This window comes from Dendrobates tinctorius, unplaced genomic scaffold (genome assembly GCF_039654945.1).
Source record: "Dendrobates tinctorius isolate UK_male_01 unplaced genomic scaffold, ASM3965494v1 ptg000197l, whole genome shotgun sequence".
Classification (NCBI taxonomy): Eukaryota; Metazoa; Chordata; class Amphibia; order Anura; family Dendrobatidae; genus Dendrobates; species Dendrobates tinctorius.
The window spans coordinates 3687250-3710161 of NW_027361864.1; the positions used below are offsets into that span (position 1 = coordinate 3687250).

At 46.9% G+C, this 22912-nt stretch overlaps 1 protein-coding gene across 7 annotated transcripts in view; it reads right to left on the bottom strand.

Annotated features, from left to right (window-relative positions):
- The window catches only part of UNC13B (unc-13 homolog B), a 409040-nt gene that overhangs the window by 9727 nt on the left and 376401 nt on the right, over positions 1-22912 (bottom strand). For all 7 annotated transcript variants that reach the window (XM_073553139.1, XM_073553142.1, XM_073553141.1 and 4 more), the window contains 2 exons: positions 22324-22416; positions 21728-21887 (listed from right to left, as the gene is read on the bottom strand). In XM_073553139.1, the coding sequence (XP_073409240.1) occupies positions 21728-21887; positions 22324-22416 (253 nt within the window). The remainder of the gene's footprint in view (positions 1-21727; positions 21888-22323; positions 22417-22912) is intronic.

Sequence of the window (22912 nt, forward strand, 5' to 3'; positions counted from 1 at the left end):
TACCAGTGATGTCACCAGTCTAGTGAATGGATAGGCTGAATTGTCAGTGATGTCACCAGTCTCTAGTGAATGGATAGGCTACATCCCAGTGATGTCACCCGTCTCTAGTGAATGGATAGGCTACATCCCAGTGATGTCACCAGTCTCTAGTGAATGGATAGGCTGAATTCTCAGTGATGTCACCAGTCTCTAGTGAATGGATAGGCTACATCCCAGTGATGTCACCAGTCTCTAGTGAATGGATAGGCTACATCCCGGTGATGTCACCAGTCTCTAGAGAATGGATAGGCTACATCCCAGTGATGTCACCAGTCTCTAGTGTATGGATAGGCTGCATCCCAGTGATGTCACCAGTCTCTAGTGAATGGATAGGCTACATCCCAGTGATGTCACCAGTCTCTAGTGAATGGATAGGCTACATCCCAGTGATGTCACCAGTCTCTAGTGAATGGATAGGCTGCATCCCAGTGATGTCACCAGTCTCTAGAGAATGGATAGGCTGCATCCCAGTGATGTCACCAGTCTCTAGTGTATGGATAGGCTACATCCCCGTGATGTCACCAGTCTCTAGTGTATGGATAGGCTGAATTCTCAGTGATGTCACCAGTCTCAAGTGAATGGATAGGCTGCATCCCAGTGATGTCACCAATCTCTAGTGAATGGATAGGCTACATCCCAGTGATGTCACCAGTCTCTAGAGAAAGGATAGGCTACATCCCAGTGATGTCACCAGTCTCTAGTGTATGGATAGGCTACATCCCAGTGATATCACCAGTCTCTAGTGTATGCATAGGCTACATCCCATTGATGTCACCCGTCTCTAGTGAAAGGATAGGCTACATCCCAGTGATGTCACCAGTCTCTAGTGAATGGATAGGCTACATTCTCAGTGATGTCACCAGTCTCTAGAGTCTAGTGTATGGATAGGCTACATCCCAGTGATGTCACCAGTCTCTAGTGTATGGATAGGCTACATCCCAGTGATGTCACCAGTCTCTAGTGTATGGATAGGCTACATCCCAGTGATGTCACCCGTCTCTAGTGAAAGGATAGGCTACATCCCAGTGATGTCACCAGTCTCTAGTGAATGGATAGGCTACATTCTCAGTGATGTCACCAGTCTCTAGAGTCTAGTGTATGGATAGGCTACATCCCAGTGATGTCACCAGTCTATAGTGTATGGATAGGCTACATCCCAGTGATGTCACCAGTCTCTAGTGTATGGATAGGCTGCATCCCAGTGATGTCAACAGTCTCTACATCTCAATGATGTCACCAGTCTCTAGTGAATGGAGAGGCTGAATTCTCAGAGATGTCACCAGTCTCTAGTGAATGGATAGGCTACATCCCAGTGATGTCACCAGTCTCTAGAGAATGGATAGGCTACATCCCAGTGATGTCACCAGTCTCTAGTGTATGGATAGGCTACATCCCAGTGATGTCACCAGTCTCTAGTGTATGGATAGGCTGCATCCCAGTGATGTCAACAGTCTCTAGTGAATGGATAGGCTGAATTCTCAGTGATGTCACCAGTCTCTAGTGAATGGATAGGCTACATTCTCAGTGATGTCACCAGTCTCTAGAGTCTAGTGTATGGATAGGCTACATCCCAGTGATGTCACCAGTCTCTAGTGTATGGATAGGCTACATCCCAGTGATGTCACCAGTCTCTAGTGTATGGATAGGCTGCATCCCAGTGATGTCAACAGTCTCTAGTGAATGGAGAGGCTGAATTCTCAGAGATGTCACCAGTCTCTAGTGAATGGATAGGCTACATCCCAGTGATGTCACCAGTCTCTAGTGAATGGATAGGCTACATCCGAGTGATGTCACCAGTCTCTAGTGAATGGATAGGCTGCATCCCAGTGATGTCACCAGTCTCTAGTGAATGGATAGGCTACATCCCAGTGATGTCACCAGTCTCTAGTGAATGGATAGGCTACATCCCAGTGATGTCACCAGTCACTAGAGAATGGATAGGCTGCATCCCAGTGATGTCACCAGTCTCTAGAGAATGGATAGGCTGCATCCCAGTGATGTCACCAGTCTCTAGTGTATGGATAGGCTACATCCCCGTGATGTCATCAGCCTCTAGTGTATGGATAGGCTGAATTCTCAGTGATGTCACCAGTCTCTAGTGAATGGATAGGCTGCATCCCAGTGATGTCACCAATCTCTAGTGAATGGATAGGCTACATCCCAGTGATGTCACCAGTCTCTAGAGAAAGGATAGGCTACATCCCAGTGATGTCACCAGTCTCTAGTGTATGGATAGGCTACATTCCCAGTGATGTCACCTGTCTCTAGTGAATGGATAGGCTGAATTCTCAGTGATGTCACCAGTCTCTAGTGAATGGATAGGCTACATACCAGTGATGTCACCAGTCTAGTGAATGGATAGGCTGAATTCTCAGTGATGTCACCAGTCTCTAGTGAATGGATAGGCTACATCCCAGTGATGTCACCCGTCTCTAGTGAATGGATAGGCTGCAGCCCAGTGATGTCACCAGTCTCTAGTGTATGGATAGGCTACATTCTCAGTGATGTCACCAGTCTCTAGTGAATGGATAGGCTGCATCCCAGTGATGTCACCAGTCTCTAGTGAATGGATAGGCTACATCCCAGTGATGTCACCAGTCTCTAGTGTATGGATAGGCTACATTCCCAGTGATGTCACCTATCTCTAGTGAATGGATAGGCTGAATTCTCAGTGATATCACCAGTCTCTAGTGAATGGATAGGCTACATCCCAATGATGTCACCAGTCTAGTGAATGGATAGGCTGAATTCTCAGTGATGTCACCAGTCTCTAGTGAATGGATAGGCTACATCCCAGTGATGTCACCCGTCTCTAGTGAATGGATAGGCTACATCCCAGTGATGTCACCAGTCTCTAGTGAATGGATAGGCTGAATTCTCAGTGATGTCACCAGTCTCTAGTGAATGGATAGGCTACATCCCAGTGATGTCACCAGTCTCTAGTGAATGGATAGGCTACATCCCGGTGATGTCACCAGTCTCTAATGAATGGATAGGCTACATCCCGGTGATGTCACCAGTCTCTAGAGAATGGATAGGCTACATCCCAGTGATGTCACCAGTCTCTAGTGTATGGATAGGCTGCATCCCAGTGATGTCACCAGTCTCTAGTGAATGGATAGGCTACATCCCAGTGATGTCACCAGTCTCTAGTGAATGGATAGGCTACATCCCAGTGATGTCACAAGTCTCTAGTGAATGGATAGGCTACATCCGAGTGATGTCACCAATCTCTAGTGAATGGATAGGCTGCATCCCTGTGATGTCACCAGTCTCTAGTGAATGGATAGGCTACATCCCAGTGATGTCACCAGTCACTAGAGAATGGATAGGCTGCATCCCAGTGATGTCACCAGTCTCTAGAGAATGGATAGGCTGCATCCCAGTGATGTCACCAGTCTCTAGAGAATGGATAGGCTGCATCCCAGTGATGTCACCAGTCTCTAGTGAATGGATAGCCTACATCCCCGTGATGTCACCAGTCTCTAGTGTATGGATAGGCTGAATTCTCAGTGATGTCACCAGTCTCTAGTGAATGGATAGGCTGCATCCCAGTGATGTCACCAATCTCTAGTGAATGGATAGGCTACATCCCAGTGATGTCACCAGTCTCTAGAGAAAGGATAGGCTACATCCCAGTGATGTCACCAGTCTCTAGTGTATGGATAGGCTACATCCCAGTGATGTCACCAGTCTCTAGTGTATGCATAGGCTACATCCCAGTGATGTCACCCGTCTCTAGTGAAAGGATAGGCTACATCCCAGTGATGTCACCAGTCTCTAGTGAATGGATAGGCTACATTCTCAGTGATGTTACCAGTCTCTAGAGTCTAGTGTATGGATAGGCTACATCCTAGTGATGTCACCAGTCTCTAGTGTATGGATAGGCTACATCCCAGTGATGTCACCAGTCTCTAGTGTATGGATAGGCTACATCCCAGTGATGTCACCAGTCTCTAGAGAATGGATAGGCTACATCCCAGTGATGTCACCAGTCTCTAGTGTATGGATAGGCTGCATCCCAGTGATGTCACCAGTCTCTACATCTCAATGATGTCACCAGTCTCTAGTGAATGGAGAGGCTGAATTCTCAGTGATGTCACCAGTCTCTAGTGAATGGATAGGCTACATCCCAGTGATGTCACCAGTCTCTAGTGAATGGATAGGCTACATCCCAGTGATGTGACCAGTCTCTAGTGAATGGATAGGCTACATCCCAGTGATGTCACCAGTCTCTAGTGTATGGATAGGCTGCAACCCAGTGATGTCACCAGTCTCTAGAGAATGGATAGGCTACATCCCAGTGATGTCACCAGTCTCTAGTGTATGGATAGGCTACATCCCAGTGATGTCACCAGTCTCTAGTGTATGGATAGGCTACATCCCAGTGATGTCACCAGTCTCTACATCTCAATGATGTCACCAGTCTCTAGTGAATGGAGAGGCTGAATTCTCAGTGATGTCACCAGTCTCTAGTGAATGGATAGGCTACATTCTCAGTGATGTCACCAGTCTCTAGAGTCTAGTATATGGATAGGCTACATCCCAGTGATGTCACCAATCTCTAGTGAGTGGATAGGCTGCAGCCCAGTGATGTCACCAGTCTCTAGTGTATGGATAGGCTACATCCCAGTGATGTCACCAGTCTCTAGTGTATGGATAGGCTGCATCCCAGTGATGTCAACAGTCTCTAGTGAATGGATAGGCTACATTCTCAGTGATGTCACCAGTCTCTGGTGTATGGATAGGCTACATCCTCAGTGATATCACCAGTCTCTAGTGAATGGATAGGCTGCATCCCAGTGATGTCACCATTCTCTAGTGAATGGATAGGCTGAATTCTCAGTGATGTCACCAGTCTCTAGTGAATGGATAGGCTACATCCCAGTGATGTCACCAGTCTCTAGTGTATGGATAGGCTGAATTCTCAGTGATGTCACCAGTCTCTAGAGAATGGATAGGCTACATCCCAGTGATGTCACCAGTCTCTAGTGTATGGATAGGCTACATCCCAGTGATGTCACCAGTCTCTAGTGTATGGATAGGCTGCATCCCAGTGATGTCACCAGTCTCTACATCTCAATGATGTCACTAGTCTCTAGTGAATGGATAGGCTGAATTCTCAGTGAATTCACCAGTCTCTAGTGTATGGATAGGCTACATCCCAGTGATGTCACCAGTCTCTAGTGTATGGATAGGCTACATCCCGGTGATGTCACCAGTCTCTAGTTTATGGATAGGCTACATCCCAGTGATGTCACCAGTCTCTAGTGTATGGATAGGCTGCATCCCAGAGATGTCACCAGTCTCTAGTGAATGGATAGGCTACATCCCAGTGATGTCACCAGTCTCTAGTGAATAGATAGGCTACATCCGAGTGATGTCACCAGTCTCTAGTGAATGGATAGGCTGCATCCCAGTGATGTCACCAGTCTCTAGTGAATGGATAGGCTACATCCCAGTGATGTCACCAGCCACTAGAGAATGGATAGGCTGCATCCCAGTGATGTCACCAGTCTCTAGAGAATGGATAGGCTGCATCCCAGTGATGTCACCAGTCTCTAGTGTATGGATAGGCTACATCCCCGTGATGTCACCAGTCTCTAGTGTATGGATAGGCTGAATTCTCAGTGATGTCACCAGTCTCTAGTGAATGGATAGGCTGCATCCCAGTGATGTCACCAATCTCTAGTGAATGGATAGGCTACATCCCAGTGATGTCACCAGTCTCTAGAGAAAGGATAGGCTACATCCCAGTGATGTCACCAGTCTCTAGTGTATGGATAGGCTACATCCCAGTGATGTCACCAGTCTCTAGTGTATGCATAGGCTACATCCCAGTGATGTCACCCGTCTCTAGTGAAAGGATAGGCTACATCCCAGTGATGTCACCAGTCTCTAGTGAATGGATAGGCTACATCCCAGTGATGTCACCAGTCTCTAGTGTATGGATAGGCTACATCCCAGTGATGTCACCAGTCTCTAGAGTCTAGTGTATGGATAGGCTACATCCTAGTGATGTCACCAGTCTCTAGTGTATGGATAGGCTACATCCCAGTGATGTCACCAGTCTCTAGTGTATGGATAGGCTACATCCCAGTGATGTCACCAGTCTCTAGAGAATGGATAGGCTACATCCCAGTGATGTCACCAGTCTCTAGTGTATGGATAGGCTACATCCCAGTGATGTCACCAGTCTCTAGTGTATGGATAGGCTGCATCCCAGTGATGTCACCAGTCTCTACATCTCAATGATGTCACCAGTCTCTAGTGAATGGAGAGGCTGAATTCTCAGTGATGTCACCAGTCTCTAGTGAATGGATAGGCTACATCCCAGTGATGTCACCAGTCTCTAGTGAATGGATAGGCTACATCCCAGTGATGTCACCAGTCTCTAGTGTATGGATAGGCTACATCCCAGTGATGTCACCAGTCTCTAGTGTATGGATAGGCTGCATCCCAGTGATGTCACCAGTCTCTAGAGAATGGATAGGCTACATCCCAGTGATGTCACCAGTCTCTAGTGTATGGATAGGCTACATCCCAGTGATGTCACCAGTCTCTAGTGTATGGATAGGCTGCATCCCAGTGATGTCAACAGTCTCTAGTGAATGGATAGGCTGAATTCTCAGTGATGTCACCAGTCTCTAGTGAATGGATAGGCTACATTCTCAGTGATGTCACCAGTCTCTAGTGTATGGATAGGCTACATCCCAGTGATGTCACCAATCTCTAGTGAATGGATAGGCTACATCCCGGTGATGTCACCAGTCTCTAGTGAATGGATAGGCTACATTCTCAGTGATGTCACCAGTCTCTGGTGTATGGATAGGCTACATCCTCAGTGATGTCACCAGTCTCTAGTGAATGGATAGGCTGCATCCCAGTGATGTCACCAGTCTCTAGTGAATGGATAGGCTACATCCCAGTGATGTCACCAGTCTCTAGTGTATGGATAGGCTGAATTCTCAGTGATGTCACCAGTCTCTAGTGAATGGATAGGCTGCATCCCAGTGATGTCACCAATCTCTAGTGAATGGATAGGCTACATCCCAGTGATGTCACCAGTCTCTAGAGAAAGGATAGGCTACATCCCAGTGATGTCACCAGTCTCTAGTGTATGGATAGGCTACATCCCAGTGATGTCACCAGTCTCTAGTGTATGCATAGGCTACATCCCAGTGATGTCACCCGTCTCTAGTGAAAGGATAGGCTACATTCCAGTGATGTCACCAGTCTCTAGTGAATGGATAGGCTACATTCTCAGTGATGTCACCAGTCTCTAGAGTCTAGTGTATGGATAGGCTACATCCTAGTGATGTCACCAGTCTCTAGTGTATGGATAGGCTACATCCCAGTGATGTCACCAGTCTCTAGTGTAAGGATAGGCTACATCCCAGTGATGTAACCAGTCTCTAGAGAATGGATAGGCTACATCCCAGTGATGTCACCAGTCTCTAGTGTATGGATAGGCTGCATCCCAGTGATGTCACCAGTCTCTACATCTCAATGATGTCACCAGTCTCTAGTGAATGGAGAGGCTGAATTCTCAGTGATGTCACCAGTCTCTAGTGAATGGATAGGCTACATCCCAGTGATGTCACCAGTCTCTAGTGAATGGATAGGCTACATCCCAGTGATGTCACGAGTCTCTAGTGAATGGATAGGCTACATCCCAGTGATGTCACCAGTCTCTAGTGTATGTATAGGCTGCATCCCAGTGATGTCACCAGTCTCTAGAGAATGGATAGGCTACATCCCAGTGATGTCACCAGTCTCTAGTGTATGGATAGGCTACATCCCAGTGATGTCACCAGTCTCTAGTGTATGGATAGGCTACATCCCAGTGATGTCACCAGTCTCTACATCTCAATGATGTCACCAGTCTCTAGTGAATGGAGAGGCTGAATTCTCAGTGATGTCACCAGTCTCTAGTGAATGGATAGGCTACATTCTCAGTGATGTCACCAGTCTCTAGAGTCTAGTGTATGGATAGGCTACATCCCAGTGATGTCACCAGTCTCTAGTGTATGGATAGGCTACATCCCAGTGATGTCACCAGTCTCTAGTGTATGGATAGGCTGCATCCCAGTGATGTCAACAGTCTCTAGTGAATGGATAGGCTACATTCTCAGTGATGTCACCAGTCTCTGGTGTATGGATAGGCTACATCCTCAGTGATATCACCAGTCTCTAGTGAATGGATAGGCTGCATCCCAGTGATGTCACCATTCTCTAGTGAATGGATAGGCTGAATTCTCAGTGATGTCACCAGTCTCTAGTGAATGGATAGGCTACATCCCAGTGATGTCACCAGTCTCTAGTGAATGGATAGGCTGAATTCTCAGGGATGTCACCAGTCTCTAATGAATGGATAGGCTACATCCCAGTGATGTCACCAGTCTCTAGTGAATGGACAGGCTGAATTATCAGTGATGTCACCAGTCTCTAGTGAATGGATAGGCTACATCCCAGTGATGTCACCAGTCTCTAGTGTATGGATAGGCTACATCCCAGTGATGTCACTAGTCTCTAGTGAATGGATAGGCTGAATTCTCAGTGAATTCACCAGTCTCTAGTGTATGGATAGGCTACATCCCAGTGATGTCACCAGTCTCTAGTGTATGGATAGGCTACATCCCGGTGATGTCACCAGTCTCTAGTTTATGGATAGGCTACATCCCAGTGATGTCACCAGTCTCTAGTGTATGGATAGGCTGCATCCCAGAGATGTCACCAGTCTCTAGTGAATGGATAGGCTTAATTCTCAGTGATGTCACCAGTCTCTAATGAATGGATAGGCTACATCCCATTGATGTCACCAGTCTCTAGTGTATGGATAGGCTACATCCCAGTGATGTCACTAGTCTCTAGTGAATGGATAGGCTGAATTCTCAGTGAATTCACCAGTCTCTAGTGTATGGATAGGCTACATCCCAGTGATGTCACCAGTCTCTAGTGTATGGATAGGCTACATCCCAGTGATGTCACCAGTCTCTAGTGAATGGATAGGCTACATCCCAGTGATGTCACCAGTCTCTAGTGAATGGATAGGCTACATCCCAGTGATGTCACCAGTCTCTAGTGAATGGATAGGCTGAATTCTCAGTGATGTCACCAGTCTCTAGTGAATGGATAGGCTGAATTCTCAGTGATGTCACCAGTCTCTAGTGTATGGATAGGCTACATCCCAGTGATGTCACCAGTCTCTAGTGTATGGATAGGCTACATTGCCAGTGATGTCACCATTCTCTAGTGAATGGATAGGCTACATCCCAGTGATGTCACCAGTCTCTAGTGTATGGATAGGCTACATTCCCAGTGATGTCACCTGTCTCTAGTGAATGGATAGGCTGAATTGTCAGTGATGTCACCAGTCTCTAGTTAATGGATAGGCTACATCCCAGTGATGTCACCAGTCTCTAGTGAATGGATAGGCTACATTCTCAGTGATGTCACCAGTCTCTAGTGAATGGATAGGCTACATCCCAGTGATGTCACCAGTCTCTAGTGAATGGATAGGCTACATCCCAGTGATGTCACCAGTCTCTAGTGAATGGATAGGCTGAATTCTCAGTGATGTCACCAGTCTCTAGTGAATGGATAGGCTGCATCCCAGTGATGTCACCAGTCTCTAGTGTATGGATAGGCTACATCCCAGTGAAGTCACCAGTCTCTAGTGTATGGATAGGCTACATCCCAGTGATGTCACCAGTCTCTAGTGTATGGATAGGCTACATCCCAGTGATGTCACCTGTCTCTAGTGAATGGATAGGCTGAATTGTCAGTGATGTCACCAGTCTCTAGTTAATGGATAGGCTACATCCCAGTGATGTCACCAGTCTCTAGTGAATGGATAGGCTACATCCCAGTGATGTCAACAGTCTCTAGTGAATGGATAGGCTAAATCCCAGTGATGTCACCAGTCTCTAGTGAATGGATAGGCTTCATCCCAGTGATGTCACCAGTCTCTAGTGAATGGATAGGCTGAATTCTCAGTGATGTCACCAGTCTCTAGTGAATGGATAGGCTACATCCCAGTGATGTCACCAGTCTCTAGTGAATGGATAGGCTACATCCCGGTGATGTCACCAGTCTCTAGTGAATGGATAGGCTACATCCCGGTGATGTCACCAGTCTCTAGAGAATGGATAGGCTACATCCCAGTGATGTCACCAGTCTCTAGTGTATGGATAGGCTGCATCCCAGTGATGTCACCAGTCTCTAGTGAATGGATAGGCTACATCCCAGTGATGTCACCAGTCTCTAGTGTATGGATAGGCTGCATCCCAGTGATGTCACCAGTCTCTAGTGTATGGATAGGCTACATCCCAGTGATGTCACCAGTCTCTAGTGAATGGATAGGCTACATCCCAGTGATGTCACCAGTCTCTAGTGAATGGATAGGCTCCATTCTCAGTGATGTCACCAGTCTCTAGTGAATGGATAGGCTGCATCCCAGTGATGTCACCAGTCTCTAGTGAATGGATAGGCTACATCCCAGTGATGTCACCAGTCTCTAGTGTATGGATAGGCTACATTCCCAGTGATGTCACCTGTCTCTAGTGAATGGATGGGCTGAATTCTCAGTGATGTCACCAGTCTCTAGTGAATGGATGGGCTGAATTCTCAGTGATGTCACCAGTCTCTAGTGAATGGATAGGCTGAATTCTCAGTGATGTCACCAGTCTCTAGTGAATGGATGGGCTGAATTCTCAGTGATGTCACCAGTCTCTAGAGAATGGATAGGCTACATCCCAGTGATGTCACCCGTCTCTAGTGAATGGATAGGCTACATCCCAGTGATGTCAACAGTCTCTAGTGTATGGATAGGCTGCATCCCAGTGATGTCAACAGTCTCTAGTGAATGGATGGGCTGAATTCTCAGTGATGTCACCAGTCTCTAGTGAATGGATGGGCTGAATTCTCAGTGATGTCACCAGTCTCTAGTGAATGGATGGGCTGAATTCTCAGTGATGTCACCAGTCTCTAGTGAATGGATGGGCTGAATTCTCAGTGATGTCACCAGTCTCTAGTGAATGGATAGGCTGAATTCTCAGTGATGTCACCAGTCTCTAGAGAATGGATAGGCTACATCCCAGTGATGTCACCCGTCTCTAGTGAATGGATAGGCTACATCCCAGTGATGTCAACAGTCTCTAGTGTATGGATAGGCTGCATCCCAGTGATGTCAACAGTCTCTAGTGAATGGATAGGCTACATTCTCAGTGATGTCACCAGTCTCTGGTGTATGGATAGGCTACATCCTCAGTGATGTCACCAGTCTCTAGTGAATGGATAGGCTGCATCCCAGTGATGTCACCATTCTCTAGTGAATGGATAGGCTGAATTCTCAGTGATGTCACCAGTCTCTAGTGAATGGATAGGCTACATCCCAGTGATGTCACCAGTCTCTAGTGAATGGATAGGCTGAATTCTCAGGGATGTCACCAGTCTCTAATGAATGGATAGGCTACATCCCAGTGATGTCACCAGTCTCTAGTGAATGGATAGGCTAAATTATCAGTGATGTCACCAGTCTCTAGTGAATGGATAGGCTACATCCCAGTGATGTCACCAGTCTCTAGTGTATGGATAGGCTACATCCCAGTGATGTCACTAGTCTCTAGTGAATGGATAGGCTGAATTCTCAGTGAATTCACCAGTCTCTAGTGTATGGATAGGCTACATCCCAGTGATGTCACCAGTCACTAGTGTATGGATAGGCTACATCCCAGTGATGTCACCAGTCTCTAGTTTATGGATAGGCTACATCCCAGTGATGTCACCAGTCTCTAGTGTATGGATAGGCTGCATCCCAGAGATGTCACCAGTCTCTAGTGAATGGATAGGCTGAATTCTCAGTGATGTCACCAGTCTCTAGTGAATAGATAGGCTACATCCCAGTGATGTCACCAGCCTCTAGTGAATGGATAGGCTGAATTCTCAGTGATGTCACCAGTCTCTAATGAATGGATAGGCTACATCCCATTGATGTCACCAGTCTCTAGTGTATGGATAGGCTACATCCCAGTGATGTCACTAGTCTCTAGTGAATGGATAGGCTGAATTCTCAGTGAATTCACCAGTCTCTAGTGTATGGATAGGCTACATCCCAGTGATGTCACCAGTCTCTAGTGTATGGATAGGCTACATCCCAGTGATGTCACCAGTCTCTAGTGAATGGATAGGCTACATCCCAGTGATGTCACCAGTCTCTAGTGAATGGATAGGCTACATCCCAGTAATGTCACCAGTCTCTAGTGAATGGATAGGCTGAATTCTCAGTGATGTCACCAGTCTCTAGTGAATGGATAGGCTGAATTCTCAGTGATGTCACCAGTCTCTAGTGTATGGATAGGCTACATTGCCAGTGATGTCACCATTCTCTAGTGAATGGATAGGCTACATCCCAGTGATGTCACCAGTCTCTAGTGTATGGATAGGCTACATTCCCAGTGATGTCACCTGTCTCTAGTGAATGGATAGGCTGAATTGTCAGTGATGTCACCAGTCTCTAGTTAATGGATAGGCTACATCCCAGTGATGTCACCAGTCTCTAGTGAATGGATAGGCTACATTCTCAGTGATGTCACCAGTCTCTAGTGAATGGATAGGCTACATCCCAGTGATGTCACCAGTCTCTAGTGAATGGATAGGCTACATCCCAGTGATGTCACCAGTCTCTAGTGAATGGATAGGCTGAATTCTCAGTGATGTCACCAGTCTCTAGTGAATGGATAGGCTGCATCCCAGTGATGTCACCAGTCTCTAGTGTATGGATAGGCTACATCTCAGTGATGTCACCAGTCTCTAGTGTATGGATAGGCTACATTCCCAGTGATGTCACCTGTCTCTAGTGAATGGATAGGCTGAATTGTCAGTGATGTCACCAGTCTCTAGTTAATGGATAGGCTACATCCCAGTGATGTCACCAGTCTCTAGTGAATGGATAGGCTCCATTCTCAGTGATGTCACCAGTCTCTAGTGAATGGATAGGCTGCATCCCAGTGATGTCACCAGTCTCTAGTGAATGGATAGGCTACATCCCAGTGATGTCACCAGTCTCTAGTGTATGGATAGGCTACATTCCCAGTGATGTCACCCGTCTCTAGTGAATGGATAGGCTCCATTCTCAGTGATGTCACCTGTCTCTAGTGAATGGATAGGCTGAATTCTCAGTGATGTCACCAGTCTCTAGTGAATGGATAGGCTACATCCCAGTGATGTCACCAGTCTCTAGTGAATGGATAGGCTGAATTCTCAGTGATGTCACCCGTCTCTAGTGAATGGATAGGCTACATCCCAGTGATGTCACCAGTCTCTAGAGAATGGATAGGCTACATCCCAGTGATGTCACCAGTCTCTAGTGAATGGATAGGCTACATCCCAGTGAAGTCACCAGTCTCTAGTGAATGGATAGGCTACATCCAGGTGATGTCACCAGTCTCTAGTGAATGGATAGGCTACATCCCAGTGATGTCACCAGTCTCTAGTGAATGGATAGGCTACATCCCAGTGATGTCACCAGTCTCTAGTGTATGGATAGGCTACATCCCAGTGATGTCACCAGTCTCTAGTGTATGGATAGGCTACATTCCCAGTGATGTCACCTGTCTCTAGTGAATGGATAGGCTGAATTGTCAGTGATGTCACCAGTCTCTAGTTAATGGATAGGCTACATCCCAGTGATGTCACCAGTCTCTAGTGTATGGATAGGCTACATCCCAGTGATGTCACCAGTCTCTAGTGTATGGATAGGCTACATTCCCAGTGATGTCACCTGTCTCTAGTGAATGGATAGGCTGAATTGTCAGTGATGTCACCAGTCTCTAGTTAATGGATAGGCTACATCCCAGTGATGTCACCAGTCTCTAGTGAATGGATAGGCTACATCCCAGTGATGTCACCAGTCTCTAGTGAATGGATAGGCTCCATTCTCAGTGATGTCACCAGTCTCTAGTGAATGGATAGGCTACATCCCAGTGATGTCACCAGTCTCTAGTGAATGGATAGGCTACATCCCAGTGATGTCACCAGTCTCTAGTGAATGGATAGGCTGAATTCTCAGTGATGTCACCAGTCTCTAGTGAATGGATAGGCTACATCCCAGTGATGTCACCAGTCTCTAGTGAATGGATAGGCTACATCCCGGTGATGTCACCAGTCTCTAGTGAATGGATAGGCTACATCCCGGTGATGTCACCAGTCTCTAGAGAATGGATAGGCTACATCCCAGTGATGTCACCAGTCTCTAGTGTATGGATAGGCTGCATCCCAGTGATGTCACCAGTCTCTAGTGAATGGATAGGCTACATCCCAGTGATGTCACCAGTCTCTAGTGAATGGATAGGCTACATCCCAGTGATGTCACCAGTCTCTAGTGAATGGATAGGCTACATCCCAGTGATGTCACCAGTCTCTAGTGAATGGATAGGCTGCATCTCAGTGATGTCACCAGTCTCTAGTGAATGGATAGGCTACATCCCAGCGATGTCACCAGTCACTAGAGAATGGATAGGCTGCATCCCAGTGATGTCACCAGTCTCTAGAGAATGGATAGGCTGCATCCCAGTGATGTCACCAGTCTCTAGAGAATGGATAGGCTGCATCCCAGTGATGTCACCAGTCTCTAGTGTATGGATAGGCTACATCCCCGTGATGTCACCAGTCTCTAGTGTATGGATAGGCTGAATTCTCAGTGATGTCACCAGTCTCTAGTGAATGGATAGGCTGCATCCCAGTGATGTCACCAATCTCTAGTGAATGGATAGGCTACATCCCAGTGATGTCACCAGTCTCTAGAGAATGGATAGGCTACATCCCAGTGATGTCACCAGTCTCTAGTGTATGCATAGGCTACATCCCAGTGATGTCACCCATCTCTAGTGAAAGGATAGGCTACATCCCAGTGATGTCACCAGTCTCTAGTGAATGGATAGGCTACATTCTCAGTGATGTCACCAGTCTCTAGAGTCTAGTGTATGGATAGGCTACATCCTAGTGATGTCACCAGTCTCTAGTGTATGGATAGGCTACATCCCAGTGATGTCACCAGTCTCTAGTGTATGGATAGGCTACATCCCAGTGATGTCACCAGTCTCTAGAGAATGGATAGGCTACATCCCAGTGATGTCACCAGTCTCTAGTGTATGGATAGGCTACATCCCAGTGATGTCACCAGTCTCTAGTGTATGGATAGGCTGCATCCCAGTGATGTCACCAGTCTCTACATCTCAATGATGTCACCAGTCTCTAGTGAATGGAGAGGCTGAATTCTCAGTGATGTCACCAGTCTCTAGTGAATGGATAGGCTACATCCCAGTGATGTCACCAGTCTCTTGTGAATGGATAGGCTACATCCCAGTGATGTCACCAGTCTCTAGTGTATGGATAGGCTGCATCCCAGTGATGTCACCAGTCTCTAGAGAATGGATAGGCTACATCCCAGTGATGTCACCAGTCTCTAGTGTATGGATAGGCTACATCCCAGTGATGTCACCAGTCTCAAGTGTATGGATAGGCTGCATCCCAGTGATGTCAACAGTCTCTAGTGAATGGATAGGCTGAATTCTCAGTGATGTCACCAGTCTCTAGTGAATGGATAGGCTACATTCTCAGTGATGTCACCAGTCTCTAGAGTCTAGTGTATGGATAGGCTACATCCCAGTGATGTCACCAGTCTCTAGAGAATGGATAGGCTACATCCCAGTGATGTCACCAGTCTCTAGTGTATGGATAGGCTACATCCCAGTGATGTCACCAGTCTCTAGTGTATGGATAGGCTGCATCCCAGTGATGTCACCAGTCTCTACATCTCAATGATGTCACCAGTCTCTAGTGAATGGAGAGGCTGAATTCTCAGTGATGTCACCAGTCTCTAGTGAGTGGATATGCTGCAGCCCAGTGATGTCACCAGTCTCTAGTGTATGGATAGGCTACATTCTCAGTGATGTCACCAGTCTCTAGTGAATGGATAGGCTGCATCCCAGTGATGTCACCAGTCTCTAGTGAATGGATAGGCTACATCCCAGTGATGTCACCAGTCTCTAGTGTATGGATAGGCTACATTCCCAGTGATGTCACCTGTCTCTAGTGAATGGATAGGCTGAATTCTCAGTGATGTCACCAGTCTCTAGTGAATGGATAGGCTACATCCCAGTGATGTCACCAGTCTAGTGAATGGATAGGCTGAATTCTCAGTGATGTCACCAGTCTCTAGTGAATGGATAGGCTACATCCCAGTGATGTCACCCGTCTCTAGTGAATGGATAGGCTACATCCCAGTGATGTCACCAGTCTCTAGTGAATGGATAGGCTGAATTCTCAGTGATGTCACCAGTCTCTAGTGAATGGATAGGCTACATCCCAGTGATGTCACCAGTCTCTAGTGAATGGATAGGCTACATCCCGGTGATGTCACCAGTCTCTAGTGAATGGATAGGCTACATCCCGGTGATGTCACCAGTCTCTAGAGAATGGATAGGCTACATCCCAGTGATGTCACCAGTCTCTAGTGTATGGATAGGCTGCATCCCAGTGATGTCACCAGTCTCTAGTGAATGGATAGGCTACATCCCAGTGATGTCACCAGTCTCTAGTGAATGGATAGGCTACATCCCAGTGATGTCACCAGTCTCTAGTGAATAGATAGGCTACATCCGAGTGATGTCACCAGTCTCTAGTGAATGGATAGGCTGCATCCCAGTGATGTCACCAGTCTCTAGTGAATGGATAGGCTACATCCCAGTGATGTCACCAGTCACTAGAGAATGGATAGGCTGCATCCCAGTGATGTCACCAGTCTCTAGAGAATGGATAGGCTGCATCCCAGTGATGTCACCAGTCTCTAATGTATGGATAGGCTACATCCCCGTGATGTCACCAGTCTCTAGTGTATGGATAGGCTGAATTCTCAGTGATGTCACCAGTCTCTAGTGAATGGATAGGCTGCATCCCAGTGATGTCACCAATCTCTAGTGAATGGATAGGCTACATCCCAGTGATGTCACCAGTCTCTAGAGAAAGGATAGGCTACATCCCAGTGATGTCACCAGTCTCTAGTGTATGGATAGGCTACATCCCAGTGATGTCACCAGTCTCTAGTGTATGCATAGGCTACATCCCAGTGATGTCACCCGTCTCTAGTGAAAGGATAGGCTACATCCCAGTGATGTCACCAGTCTCTAGTGAATGGATAGGCTACATTCTCAGTGATGTCACCAGTCTCTAGAGTCTAGTGTATGGATAGGCTACATCCTAGTGATGTCACCAGTCTCTAGTGTATGGATAGGCTACATCCCAGTGATGTCACCAGTCTCTAGTGTATGGATAGGCTACATCCCAGTGATGTCACCAGTCTCTAGAGAATGGATAGGCTACATCCCAGTGATGTCACCAGTCTCTAGTGTATGGATAGGCTACATCCCAGTGATGTCACCAGTCTCTAGTGTATGGATAGGCTGCATCCCAGTGATGTCACCAGTCTCTACATCTCAATGATGTCACCAGTCTCTAGTGAATGGAGAGGCTGAATTCTCAGTGATGTCACCAGTCTCTAGTGAATGGATAGGCTACATCCCAGTGATGTCACCAGTCTCTAGTGAATGGATAGGCTACATCCCAGTGATGTCACCAGTCTCTAGTGTATGGATAGGCTACATCCCAGTGATGTCACCAGTCTCTAGTGTATGGATAGGCTGCATCCCAGTGATGTCACCAGTCTCTAGAGAATGGATAGGCTACATCCCAGTGATGTCACCAGTCTCTAGTGTATGGATAGGCTACATCCCAGTGATGTCACCAGTCTCTAGTGTATGGATAGGCTGCATCCCAGTGATGTCAACAGTCTCTAGTGAATGGATAGGCTGAATTCTCAGTGATGTCACCAGTCTCTAGTGAATGGATAGGCTACATTCTCAGTGATGTCACCAGTCTCTAGAGTCTAGTGTATGGATAGGCTACATCCCAGTGATGTCACCAATCTCTAGTGAGTGGATAGGCTGCAGCCCAGTGATGTCACCAGTCTCTAGTGAATGGATAGGCTACATTCTCAGTGATGTCACCAGTCTCTGGTGTATGGATAGGCTACATCCTCAGTGATGTCACCAGTCTCTGGTGTATGGATAGGCTGCATCCCAGTGATGTCACCATTCTCTAGTGAATGGATAGGCTGAATTCTCAGTGATGTCACCAGTCTCTAGTGAATGGATAGGCTACATCCAAGTGATGTCACCAGTCTCTAGTGAATGGATAGGCTGAATTCTCAGGGATGTCACCAGTCTCTAATGAATGGATAGGCTACATCCCAGTGATGTCACCAGTCTCTAGTGAATGGATAGGCTGAATTATCAGTGATGTCACCAGTCTCTAGTGAATGGATAGGCTACATCCCAGTGATGTCACCAGTCTCTAGTGTATGGATAGGCTACATCCCAGTGATGTCACTAGTCTCTAGTGAATGGATAGGCTGAATTCTCAGTGAATTCACCAGTCTCTAGTGTATGGATAGGCTACATCCCAGTGATGTCACCAGTCTCTAGTGTATGGATAGGCTACATCCCGGTGATGTCACCAGTCTCTAGTGTATGGATAGGCTACATCCCAGTGATGTCACCAGTCTCTAGTGTATGGATAGGCTGCATCCCAGAGATGTCACCAGTCTCTAGTGAATGGATAGGCTGAATTCTCAGTGATGTCACCAGTCTCTAGTGAATAGATAGGCTACATCCCAGTGATGTCACCAGTCTCTAGTGAATGGATAGGTTGAATTCTCAGTGATGTCACCAGTCTCTAATGAATGGATAGGCTACATCCCATTGATGTCACCAGTCTCTAGTGTATGGATAGGCTACATCCCAGTGATGTCACCAGTCTCTAGTGTATGGATAGGCTTCATCCCAGTGATGTCAGCAGTCTCTAGTGAATGGATAGGCTGAATTCTCAGTGATGTCATCAGTCTCTAGTGAATGGATAGGCTACATCCCAGTGATGTCACCAGTCTCTAGTGAATGGATAGGCTACATCCCGGTGATGTCACCAGTCTCTAGTGAATGGATAGGCTACATCCCAGTAATGTCACCAGTCTCTAGTGTATGGATAGGCTTCATCCCAGTGATGTCACCTGTCTCTAGTGAATGGATAGGCTGAATTCTCAGTGATGTCACCAGTCTCTAGTGAATGGATAGGCTACATCCCAGTGATGTCACCAGTCTCTAGTGAATGGATAGGCTCAATTCTCAGTGATGTCACCCATCTCTAGTGAATGGATAGGCTACATCCCAGTGATGTCACCAGTCTCTAGAGAATGGATAGGCTACATCCCAGTGATGTCACCCGTCTCTAGTGAATGGATAGGCTACATCCCAGTGATGTCACCAGTCTCTAGTGAATGGATAGGCTACATCCCAGTGATGTCACCAGTCTCTAGTGAATGGATAGGCTACATCCCGGTGATGTCACCAGTCTCTAGTGAATGGATAGGCTACATCCCAGTAATGTCACCAGTCTCTAGTGAATGGATAGGCTACATCCCAGTGATGTCACCAGTCTCTAGTGAATGGATAGGCTACATTCTCAGTGATGTCACCAGTCTCTAGTGAATGGATAGGCTGCATCCCAGTGATGTCACCAGTCTCTAGTGAATGGATAGGCTACATCCCAGTGATGTCACCAGTCTCTAGTGTATGGATAGGCTACATTCCCAGTGATGTCACCTGTCTCTAGTGAATGGATAGGCTGAATTCTCAGTGATGTTACCAGTCTCTAGTGAATGGATAGGCTACATCCCAGTGATGTCACCAGTCTAGTGAATGGATAGGCTGAATTCTCAGTGATGTCACCAGTCTCTAGTGAATGGATAGGCTACATCCCAGTGATGTCACCCGTCTCTAGTGAATGGATAGGCTACATCCCAGTGATGTCACCAGTCTCTAGTGAATGGATAGGCTGAATTCTCAGTGATGTCACCAGTCTCTAGTGAATGGATAGGCTACATCCCAGTGATGTCACCAGTCTCTAGTGAATGGATAGGCTACATCCCGGTGATGTCACCAGTCTCTAGTGAATGGATAGGCTACATTTCGGTGATGTCACCAGTGTCTAGTGAATGGATAGGCTACATCCCGGTGATGTCACCAGTCTCTAGAGAATGGATAGGCTACATCCCAGTGATGTCACCAGTCTCTAGTGTATGGATAGGCTGCATCCCAGTGATGTCACCAGTCTCTAGTGAATGGATAGGCTACATCCCAGTGATGTCACCAGTCTCTAGTGAATGGATAGGCTACATCCCAGTGATGTCACCAGTCTCTAGTGAATGGATAGGCTACATCCGAGTGATGTCACCAGTCTCTAGTGTATGGATAGGCTACATCTCGGTGATGTCACCAGTCTCTAGTGAATGGATAGGCTACATCCCAGTGATGTCACCCGTCTCTAGTGAATGGATAGGCTGCATCCCAGTGATGTCACCAGTCTCTAGTGAATGGATAGGCTACATTCTCAGTGATGTCACCAGTCTCTAGTGAATGGATAGGCTACATTCTCAGTGATGTCACCAGTCTCTAGTGAATGGATAGGCTACATCCCAGTGATGTCACCAGTCTCTAGTGAATGGATAGGCTACATTCTCAGTGATGTCACCAGTCTCTAGTGAATGGATAGGCTACATCCCAGTGATGTCACCAGTCTCTAGTGAATGGATAGGCTACATCCCAGTGATGTCACCAGTCTCTAGTGAATGGATAGGCTACATCCCAGTGATGTCACCAGTCTCTAGTGAATGGATAGGCTACATCCCAGTGATGTCACCAGTCTCTAGTGAATGGATAGGCTGAATTCTCAGTGATGTCACCAGTCTCTAGTGTATGGATAGGCTACATCCCAGTGATGTCACCAGTCTCTAGTGAATGAATAGGCTGAATTCTCAGTGATGTCACCAGTCTCTAGTGAATGAATAGGCTGAATTCTCAGTGATGTCACCAGTCTCTAGTGTATGGATAGGCTGAATTCTCAGTGATGTCACCAGTCTCTAGTGAATGGATAGGCTACATTCTCAGTGATGTCACCAGTCTCTAGTGAATGGATAGGCTACATCCCAGTGATGTCACCAGTCTCTAGTGAATGGATAGGCTACATCCCAGTGATGTCACCAGTCTCTAGTGTATGGATAGGCTACATCCCAGTGATGTCACCAGTCTCTAGTGAATGGATAGGCTACATCCCAGTGATGTCACCAGTCTCTAGTGAATGGATAGGCTACATTCTCAGTGATGTCACCAGTCTCTAGTGAATGGATAGGCTACATCCCAGTGATGTCACCAGTCTCTAGTGAATGGATAGGCTACATCCCAGTGATGTCACCAGTCTCTAGTGAATGGATAGGCTGAATTCTCAGTGATGTCACCAGTCTCTAGTGAATGGATAGGCTACATCCCAGTGATGTCACCAGTCTCTAGTGAATGGATAGGCTACATCCCAGTGATGTCACCAGTCTCTAGTGATTGGATAGGCTACATCCCAGTGATGTCACCAGTCTTTACTGGATGGATAGGCTACATCCCAGTGATGTCACCAGTCTTTACTGGATGGATAGGCTGTATTCCCAGTGATGTCCCCAGTGTCTGGTGGCTGCATTCTCAGTACATGCAATCTCTGGTTTCTACATTTCTTACACCATTATACTCACAAGTGGAACGTTTCGTTGTACTTAGGAGCCCAGTTGTTGCTCTTTGATTTAGTAGTGAACTTTCGCTTCTTATCGCTCTGATGAGGACCGATCATGGTGACCTCCACAAATGGCCGGAACATCCCCGTGGTTTGCCATTTCAGGTCGTTTGCTGCCACCACTGTGGGAAAAGCAGACAGCACCGGTTTAACAAGATCACGCCCTCTACAGTCTGACAGAGGTATTTGCTGCTATGTTTATTGACTTCCCCACAGCAGCAAGGGTTAATTTCAGCTCCCATCTAAGGTTGCTGGTTAGTTCCACCACCATGCTTTGACCTGCAGCACTGCTTGTTCAGATTGGCTGCTGTGTATGTAAATGAACAGATGTAAAGGTTAATTTTCTCTGATTGAAAATAGGAACATTTCAAATGCTCTCTTCCTGGTCACAAAAGTAATTTTTCTGCAGATTAATAGCAATTTCCCACACTTTTGATGCATAAGCCATTTGGCAAGAAAACATTAGCCAAGACCAAAAATTGTGTGACTGTCCCGTAATAGGACTGGAGCACATAGATGTAGAACCTGGGCAGAGCTGTCATCTGTGGATTCCCGTACCTTTCACCGTCACCTTCTGCTCTCCGGTCCCGGGGTGTGTGAACAAGTCTATCTGTATGGACACCTCCCCCACAGGATCATCCACGCCAGAGCCTAGAAAAGAGAGATCTGTGTATGGAGGTGTTGTATGACGAGCCATTGGCACATCTAGCGCTTATCCTTGTGTGTATGACCACCACGGACAGCAGATGGTCAGCAGATCTCCTCACGTGTGGCTGGATCTGCCAATGGTCTGCACATAAAAATCTCATGTTCCAGCATAAAGGCCCCCATACACAGTAGAGATATCCATGAAAGGTTTTTGTGTATAAGGTAATGGGGAGATACTTCAGCCAACATCTATCCAATGTGTATGGGGGGATTAAAGGAAATCCATCACCAGGTTTTTCTATGCAATCCAAAAGCAGTAGGGTGTAGGTGCAGGGACCCCGATTCCAGCGGTGTATCCCTTACTGGGCAGCTTTGTGCAGTTTTAATAGAATACTATTTTTTTCTGCTGTAGATGTAGCAGTGCTATGACAGCTGAGCCCTCTATAATCCCGCCCACAAACCCTATTGGCAGCTTTGTGATCAAGCTGCCAATCAGTGT